The following is a 10398-nucleotide window of genomic DNA, read 5'->3' on the forward strand; positions in this document are numbered from 1 at the left end:
CTCCACCGACAAGAGCGCAGCTCTTAAATAGAGAGAGAGAGATTTGTTTTGTGTAACCACCCCATCCCATTTTCTCACGGGATCCGTTTACCTGACTTGAAGATTTGACAGGGCCGGTTTTTTTACAGAAGCGACAGCTTGTCTGGTCTGTCCAAATAAAAAAAAATAGTAAGTAAAGAAAATGCACTTTTCTTTACTTACTGTACTTTTTTAAAAGAACAGCACCCTTTTCGTGCTAGAGAGGTGAAAAATATTGTATAAGTTGCACCTATTTTATGCATCGATGCATTCTATGCACGTTCCGAGGCCCTAGTTAAGTGATAGGAATTCAGTATAGTAAAGAATTCACAACACCCACGTGCCGCCTTCGACAATAGACAACTTGTTATCTCTGCTCTGGTATCAGTAACATTTCACAAATTGAATATAAATGCTATGACGACCCTTATGGGTTCTATTGTGGTGGAGATGACATAATTTCTTAGTCGCCTTTTTATGATTTTATACATACATAAACTCACGCCCGTAATCCCTAATGGGGTGGGCAGAGCCACAAGTAATCAAAGACAACTTGCAGCCACTGTTGATACGAAGTCCAAAGATGGATATGATGAACCTTATGGTGATAAGGGATCAGCCTATCGCCCATAACATTAGTCCATCATGTTAGAGGACACAATCCCTCTGTCGGTTTTTACGACATGCCCGGGAAGAGAAGCAGCTGAACGTGTTCTATGTTTTTTATATGCTCCCAGAACAGCATAGAAGCACTTATGATTATGATTTTATGCTTGGGATAATATGTCTATTCTATATTATAAAGACATTTCATTTTTGAAATTACACCTTATACACAAGTTAGTTAAATATATAATTAAATATTGATTCTTTACTCCTAGCATTGCAAACGACTCACGCACTTTATTCCCAATTGGGAGAGTCAAAGGTGAATTCATCGCATAGTGTCTAAGTAAGTAAGTAAGTCTAACTAAGTACCCACGCCTCACCGAGCTTTCTGTTCACAACTAATTCCTATAGATTAGTACCTACAGGTAAGTATCTAGAGAAAAAAACAGTTCCTACGCTAAAGAAGCATCTATAACTCAACGTTGTTACGAAGTGCAGTGATCCGCGAGGGAATGGAATCGCTACTTCATTTGCCGGAGCGAGTGCATTTGACTGCGACTAATGCACCTCTCACACACCACTTCACTGCATCGTAAATTATACACTCAACTTTAAACCCAGCTCTTACTTCTAACTTGCTATGCGATTCTCTAAAAGCAATTCCGCCGCTATCCGTTGACGAACCTCAACTATGGAAACCACAAGGTCCGCGGCGTGATCTGTAACTGGGTCATTCTTCTTTTTTATCGACAATGATCTTTCCTTCGTTCTGATAAGTTAGAAAGAAAGAAAGAAACGTTTATTATAAAGGGACACCACAGTAACAAATAAAAAACAAATAACAAATATAAAATATAAAACACAGAGTTACACACAACTTACAATCAAACAAAACACATAATAAAAACAACATACACGAGAAATACAAATAATTGAGTGTATGGACTGGTCAACGATGGTGGTGGTGTCCTTTATAAAAGGGCGTTAGTTACGTGTTTTAGAATTTTATTTAATCTTTCCATTGTCCAAAAATATAGTTAATCTTATTATACTGAAAATGCTGGCAAAATACTAATCGGTTGCTCGATTAGTGGTTTTAACTTGATTGTTTTTCACAAAATTCTGTGACAGAGTGGTAAATAGAAATGCTGTCTCCGATGAAAAGGACCACTCTGTCCCAATATTTTTTGGAATGTCCCTGCAATTAAAATGTATGTACTTACTTACACTAAATAGTCCATTACAGACAGATGATATGATGTTTTAAAATATTTACTGTCGTTATAATTTAGAGATGTTAAATCCGATATATCGAGAAAATGTCTTTTTATTATCGTTAAAAACGAACAACGTCCCAACTACGTACCTCTTACTGGGGGGGGGGGGGGGGGGTTAAAAAGGCCACATTGAAGCAATTCATATAAAAAACCAATATTGCTAAGTATTTGACATTTGTTTACATTGCTTTGCGCACTTAATTTCATATGCGCAAATGTCTAATTGTATATGGCCTTTTAAGATCTCCATTCCATCCACAAAATCCATCGGCCCGATGCATCGATATCGGGAGGACGGGGCCTCGATCTTCGACTTCGACTTTTGGATTGGTTAGTGTTATTACCACACCCCGGACACTTCATACAAACAACCTCGTTTTACACAGACACTACACATGGACGTTATCGTACACACGCATTTGTGTGTGCGACGTCTGACACCATACGAATCAAGTTTAAACTATATTCGAGGGGGGTGAGGTAAATCTAGCTCAGTCGCTGGTGGGGAGCGGAGAGTTGCCGTTCTATACGTGTTCCTTTATCTATGCCCTTATTTTGATAGATTCTTCGAAGACAGAGTCCGCCGGTGAGGGTTTGTCGACGAAGCTTGGCTGACGACGTGTCTCAGAAACACCCTGCTGAATCCTAATGTGATCTCCAGAACGTGATTATTTAGCAACAAAACGGATTAGAAGGGTTTTTACCCTTCCAATCCGCTAAATAATTATTAATTGCCTTTCAACAATTAAGTAAGATTATGTAATTAACGAGCGAAGGAATACATTGGGTTTTAAATCTGATACGAGGTTATTTGGCTCACTCAAGGTCTCTAAGTTAGGCAAGTAATTTTATATAGGTAAATAAGTATCCTAATTACTAAGTAGGTATCTTCCTGCCCAGTGAACATGTCTTGTAATTTCATACCTACATAAACAAGCTATTACTTTGGTATTCCTAGCATTATAGTTATAACGAGACGGTGTAATACGACAATACACGTAATACAAAGTCATCGTCTGCCGAGACAAATATATGACCTTTTAGGGCAGAAAATTGAGCGGCATAGCACCAGCGGCACAGACGTATCCTTGTTACAATGACAAATGTGCGCCCCACACACTCGGCAGTGCGTGTTTACTCAACCTAAAGGATTTTATCACGAACAATCACTCCTACAACCCTACACGTGCCACATCGTCTAAGTAGATCTACGTCCTTCAATATCCGAATTCACAAGTAATCACAAGTATTTATTTTAAAGCTATTATTTATTATTGTTACAACAGCTGCTTAATTTCCATTCAAAGTACCTTTGTAACCAAATTTGTGGGTAGGTTTATTTATCTTCGCATAAAACATTGCGGTGATGGCAACGTGCTACGCCGTAGCCGCGTAGCAGTTGCCAAGTCCCTCATTTGCTACAATATTGTGCGTTGAATTTTAACGAGATCATGCTTGCATGTGACAAAGGCGCAATGCGCAACGTACAGTCGCCAGCGTCACAATTAGTCGTACGTTTGAGGAACAAAGCTCTTATACGTGCCTCCGTGAACCTTCTCACTACAAATGAATGCTTTGAGATGACACCCGTAACTTCAACTATTCTATTAACTGTCTTTGCAATAGTTTGGGATTTGACCGCAAGTATTTTACGGTCTCATTCGAAGAAGCTATTGCGAATTGTCACTACGTTAACTAACCAACATTATTACGATAGTTTCTGAATCCCCAAATTCTCAATTTAAATGTTCATTCTGCGTTCTACTTGGATCATTCATTTCCTGTAAACTGTCAGCGAAATGGAATAGCTATTTGGTGTTTTCTGTAATTCTTTCATTTCCAGTAAATTGTTGCAGAAGGAGAACATCGCAGTTTCGTAAGTGTTGCGGTGTTGCCCCTTGAATAGGAATGAAAGTAAATAGGTCAAGCTGTTGGGGAAAGAAAGGTTAATTGAATGGGCGCCTTCAGCCTCCGCGCGCCTCCGCTCACATAACACGGATTACTATTGCACCCGGAGCCCTTGAGTTCGTCTAGAATACTCAGGAAATTCCGCCGAAGGGAAATCATTCTCCAAAGAATACGAACTTCAATTACGTCACATGTTTAGAATACGCCGAAGACAATTTTACCTTCAATTTCACGCTCCCTTCGCTTGTTAGTTTCTATTCATAATACGCAATTTGCACAATTTCATCTCGAATTTCTATGCCAATAAATAACTCTGTAGTCTTTGCCATAGTATAAACATGCTAAGGAGTTAGTGTAATACAATTTATGAGTCTTTGGGAACATGTAGGTAACTGGAAATAGGTATCTATTCAAGCTGTCGTAGCAACATAGCAAGATTTTATGCTTTATATCTAAGTACTCCTGTTCATTTAGAAATGACTCTTATTAACCCTTTCACGGACAGAGACCATGGGTCATTGATGGTTCATAACAGGTAATATAACACCTTGGGATCGGAACGTCATTAGACGTTTTGTACTTAAAAGTGTTAATAATACATAAGTAAGTACGTAAATAAACTCACATGATCCATCGTGTTGGAGTGGACACAATCTCATAAGTGGTATTAATAAACTAATCTCAGCTGAGACTGCCCTCAAGATCATGCTCAAGTCTCTGTTTTTATATGAGAACTGTCACATTAACATGATCTTGGGGGTAGTCTCGAAGCTGAGATTAGTTTATTAATACCACCCCTAGTCCTAATTCAGAGAAATAAACATAAGTTCACGACTATATGCCGATTGGTTGTAGTTAGAGGTACATACATCACAAGATGAATTAAGTACCCTGACATCATGGTTGATGAGGTTGGTTATTGACCCCACAACCCACACGAGAGAAGTGAGTATATTGTTACACGTTCGTTCGAGAACAATAAATAAACAATATACAATCTACCTCTCTTGAGACTCATATTCTACGATGTGTAATCGACAACTAATGCTTCTCAAACGCGGTGTCTTTAGGGAGGTTATTGTTTGCAAATAGTTTCTAATCTGGGATAATGGAAACATAATTCACTGTAATAGGTACCCAAGTACTTAATGTATAGAACATTATAACCTTTACGATTATCACCTTTGTCAGATACTTAAAGGGTATATTCTCTCTTACTTTTCTTTAGCGTACCTACCTATACTACAGAAGTTGATTATAAATCAACATTTTGGCAGTACAATACTCGTGAACACGAGGCAAAATTCAATCTTTTAAAATCATCTTGATCCTACATAATCTGTACATATCCCGTTTATTGGGCCACAGTAAAAGATTAGTCTTCCAAATAGGTTGACCATAGATTGAACACGACTGACATTTTGTAATATTACTTATTTCTTTTTAAATTTTGATTATACGTAGAAGGCAGGGTATAGCATTGACCCTTTCACTCCTTATGTATCTATCTATGTTTCGCACAAATAAGCCCTCCCTGTGAGTGTATGTCGCCAAATCGGACGGAACTTCGTGCGTGTAATGGTACCTGACATTAGCAAGGACCCTTTTTGTTTAAAAAGTAAAAACCCCACGGGGGACCGATCGTAGAAGTAATTACCCCAGTTGGAAAAACCTTTGTCAGGGAAAACAGCTGTTGTAATAATAACGTTATTCTTATGATAGGTATAGCCGTGGTAGCCCAGTTGGTAGAACGCTTGAATCTCAATTTAAGGTGGCAGGTTCGAATCCCAGCATAGGCCTAAACCAATTTTCGAATTTGTTTTCAAATTTATCTTTGGATCATAAATGATTATCACGTACATATATTTATATGTACAAATATCATGAGGAAACCTACATTCGCGAGAAATTTATTTCGTAAGTTTATGACCTAACCTATATTGGGCTGGTTTTCCCTTCGCGGGTTGGAAGGTCAGACAGGCAGTCGCTTCTGTAAAAAAACCGGACCTGTAAAATCTTCAGGTTAGGTAAGCGGACCCCGTGAAAAACGGAATAACGCTAGAGGGATGATGATGATTCTTATGTGTGTGTGTGTTAGGTTTTTATTTATTGTTTAGTACTTACGTTATAATTTTTTGATACATATAAAAATGTAGAGTTCATTTATATCCCACACACTCCTACTATTTACTTAGGTATAATAAGTAAATAATATGCATTAGTAGGTAAACGTTATTTAATTTAAATTAAGTAACTGCGAAGTATACCAATTTACTAAGTAGGTCCTATATATGGATAGAACAACATATCTACTTACATACAATAATTAACAACATATAATAATTAACAGTTAAGTAAACAATCATATTTCAAAATGATTATGTTGCTATTCATAATTAAGAGTATCTTCTCGGTCGTAATTAATAATTAACGTTTATAACGCTATTAAACTTCCCTGCCTCCTGTTACAAAGTTAATAAGTATACATCTCGCTATTTTCCAGGTAGACCACTAATTACCCGCTTAGAACCAACTTAGTTCTAAACATAGACTTGGAACATAAATACTCGTAGGGGCGACTTGTGCAAGTATGTTTCTAAGAATTATGAGGTACGTACAAACTAGCAATACTTATGTTTAGAAATGAATTACTTTCAGTTCATCTTTGTCACGAATGATAAACGACGCTGCGACTGTTGCAATTAGTCTTGTTAGAAAAGAACCCAACCAAGACGATTTGTGAAGCAATTTGCACGTCACCTAAATTTTTGTGTGGCCATGAGCTGTCCAATTTGCCGACGCTCCCCGAGTGCGACCCTCGCTTGAGTCTCGACACTAACCAGGTTCGCTTCAAGTAGCCGAGTGCTTGTGTAACCGAGTGCTCTTACCTCCGGCAGCTCATCCGGCACCTTCCCCATCCATGACAGCGACAATATTGTACAGTCGCACTTCGCGTTCACGTTCCTTTCGAAATGGAGATGCATTTTCACAAAATAAAACAAGCACTGAATAAAACTTAACACAATACCGATAAGCACGGAATGCGCTGGCACAGCCGCGACGCCTGCTGCGATATATCCGCGAAATTTTGAGACTTTATGTTCATTTTAGTGTTGAAATAATAGTGTACGTTGTCGGCCCGCGTCGTCGGCTGACGTGCCGAGGGTGACAGCGCGGCGGCGATGGGGGCGGAGGCGGCGGGGCGCTCGCAGCCCGCGCCACTATTGATTGCAGGGCGCGCGCACCGTGCCGCGCGCGGGAAAACGGGAAAACCGCGGGAAACACGCAAGATGGCGCTACCACACACTGTTCTTTTTAATAACGCGTTATGTCGCCAATGTTTTCGCTGAAGTCTTAATAACTGCTTTATAAACTCGTAACATTTTGTGTTGGTAATTTTGTAAGATTAATTACTAGACGCGACAATAACTTGGGGAAGAACTTTAATGGTTTAGTATTATTTTTACAACTCAATATAATGAACACTGTAGGGGAATTTATGAGAAGTTTTGAATTACTTGTGTACTGTAGCGACGCGATTACGGGATTATTGGAACTACCGTTTGAATGTATGAGCGGTCTATTTTAAAACTTGTCGCTTGTTTAATTTTGGCAAATGTCCGCCACAACAGTGCAGCGCATACCGAGTACCTACGTATAGTTACAGAAACAGATTTGGGCGTCCTTGTAGACAACATTATACAATGCGAGACTTGATACAAATATTTACTTTCGAACTAACTATTTGCAGCTCGAGGAGGACTATCGCGATCGTAAAATATAAGTAAATAAGAAGGTAGTAGTACCTTTCTCAAATCTCTACCGATCCATAAAGGTGATTGTAGAAATAAAATTACGAGCATAAATAAGTATTTAAGTCATGTACCTACTTATGTTATTCAGTACATTGTAAATAGCTATACAATCAAGTAGTTATGCAAATTAGGGTACATTTGGAAATGAGATTTATTATTCCACCGCCAAAGGGTTTCAACCTGCTACCCTTTGACCGGTTCCCTAGCATATCAACGTCACGTGCGGCAGAATAAATATTTATATACAATACCCAAACCCAAATTAATTGTAACAACATCCAAAAAAAATTGCACGAACCTACCTACTTTACCTATATCATTATACAAAAACAATTCGCAACGTCAATCCCTATTATTGACGTGGACGTTCACAAGCAATTAAGGCAACAGCCATATCTGGTACACATTTCAAATTCAAAAATATCTTTATTCAGTAGATAACATAGTTACACTTAGAATCGACATTTTTTACATAATGAACGTCTCATCCGCCTAAAACTACTGCAGCTTCACACAACCTGTATAGCCGGGGAAAAGAAGCTGCAAGAAAAACTTCGGCACAGGGCCCTAGACGTACTTTAAAAAAAAACTGTTATTTATACAATTTAGTAATTTGGCTGCCTAATATCAGTTCCCAGACAGCTAATCCCATGCATTTATCTCTTCTAGATAATCTAATCTCATAATAACCTTTTTTACAAAGTTTTTGTTTAATTACTCTCTAATTATTCGACGACGGGAATTATATTGTAAAAACGTATGTTGTATAAACATTGAAGTCCCCTGATATTATTATGAAGATTGAAAATAAATAAAAACAGGCAGAATGCGTTCAGCTGCTTATCTTTCCCGGTATGTAGAACTCAGATAGATAAATAATAAAACCCGACCGAAAAACGATGTTTTCTCCACGGTAACCTTTTAACACCATTAACATAATTTTACAATACCAAGAGTTTGTAGATCTGCTCTTTACGATAACGATTACGGTAAAATTGCACATGTTGTACTTGTACCCCGGTCCATCTTTACAAAAAACACTTTTCGTCCGATTTTTACAAAAAACACCGTAAGATATGTTAAACAGCCTATGCACGGTGTTAGTGACATCGTAAAGAAAACTTTGAGGGATGATTCAGGCCATGATTCTGAGTTAATATCAAGATCAAGTGGAATTTTCCGTCGCAAAAGTAAGTATGGAACTGTAAATAATTAAAAACACATAAGAATTCAAGGATTTTCCGACAGGAAATTCCACTTAATATCAATTCAGAATCATGGTCTGAAACATCCAAATGGTATTCGTTACGGTGTCACTAACACACATACCTACTTGCATGGGTACCTCTATGTACTTGTACGGGGTGTATGTAAGTGACATTGTAACGAATTCTGAGAGGGATCATTCAGCTGATTATTCTGAGTTAATATCAAGTGGAATTTCCATCGCAGAAATATAGAATTGAAAATAATTTTGAAAAATCTTAAAAAAATCATGAATGTTGCGACGGAAAATTCGGCTTGATAATAACTCAGAATCATGGTCTGAATCATCCCCCTCAGTATTCGTTACGATGACACTACCTAGCACTCTGTATTAACAATGTTTTTGGCACAAAGTGAAAAACCTGAGTATCCGTGTTCCGTTGTATGTTTGGTCAACAAACCGCGTAACATCACATTATTGACAATGGGTTCAATACGGAATTAATTACGCTTGGCTTTGTCACACTTCGCAAACAATATGGGAGGTTCGTTGATTTGTGGTGGTGGCTGACCTTAATAGTGTTTACTGGGCAATTCTATGAACTAATACTCCGCGTGCTGGTAGGGCATACACAACATACAACAAGATATCTAGCGAGGAGTTGGTGTATACTTACAGGTGTTAGTAACATCGTAACGAAAACTTTGAGGGATGATTTGGCCATTATGCTGGGTTGATATCAAGTGGAATTTTCCATCGCAAACATAAATAACTGTTTTCACGTGGCTTGCTGGATTTGTGCCCGGTTATTGACACGCTTACCCGCTATTACATGGTAAGTACCTAAATATAGCTGGCTTGGAGAGGGTGTATATATTATAAATATGCCCCTTCCTACTCCTTCGAGGAAACAGTCCTGATGCTATGTTATGTTGTTGTGGTTAATTAAACCGATATCCCTATTGTCAAAACCACCTAAATTGTGTGTGTTCATAAGTACCTTACGTAAATATCCTGAAGGTCTGACGTAGGTACAATCAAAAAGCAACAGTTCAGTCACTGAGCGCAGCGAATTATTTGTAAACAGTGGTGAAATTATGGACCATTAGTTGTCATAATTATAAAATTTATGTTTTTGTAGATATATTTGGTCAAAGTATTACAGAAACGACATGTAACCAGGAGGTCTTAAGTGCAACCAGTTAATTTATTACTTTGCAAGAAACTGTTTGGACTTTTGCAGGTTATCGTAGGTACATCCACCCCCTCTATTTACCTTTGAATACAAGCAATTATTCGACTAATTCCAATTCCTTTCATTCAAACTAACAAGAAGCCATTTACCCTAATAGCTTGGATTTTAAATGGGTAGGAAGACGTAATTACTAGGTATACATTAGTAAAAGATAGGTACTTGCTTCAATTTGCATTGGGGTGGGATATTGGTGTAGGTACCTGTTTTTACTTATTTTTTAACTGGTAAATGTGTGTGTCTTTTGTTTTGTATTTTGTATTTTCCTGTTTGTGCAATAAAGTATTTGTTATGTTATGTTATAAACAGGAG

At 37.9% G+C, this 10398-nt stretch overlaps 1 protein-coding gene across 1 annotated transcript in view; it reads right to left on the bottom strand.

Annotated features, from left to right (window-relative positions):
* LOC126369365 (tubby-related protein 4) overlaps positions 1-7344 on the bottom strand; it is an 89857-nt gene extending 82513 nt beyond the window's left edge. Inside the window, exon 1 of the mRNA XM_050013717.1 lies at positions 6701-7344. Within this exon, the coding sequence (XP_049869674.1) occupies positions 6701-6796 (96 nt within the window). The 5' untranslated portion in view covers positions 6797-7344. The remainder of the gene's footprint in view (positions 1-6700) is intronic.
* Between the last annotated feature and the right edge of the window lie 3054 nt (positions 7345-10398).

This window comes from Pectinophora gossypiella, chromosome 9 (assembly GCF_024362695.1).
Source record: "Pectinophora gossypiella chromosome 9, ilPecGoss1.1, whole genome shotgun sequence".
NCBI classification, from domain to species: domain Eukaryota; kingdom Metazoa; phylum Arthropoda; class Insecta; order Lepidoptera; family Gelechiidae; genus Pectinophora; species Pectinophora gossypiella.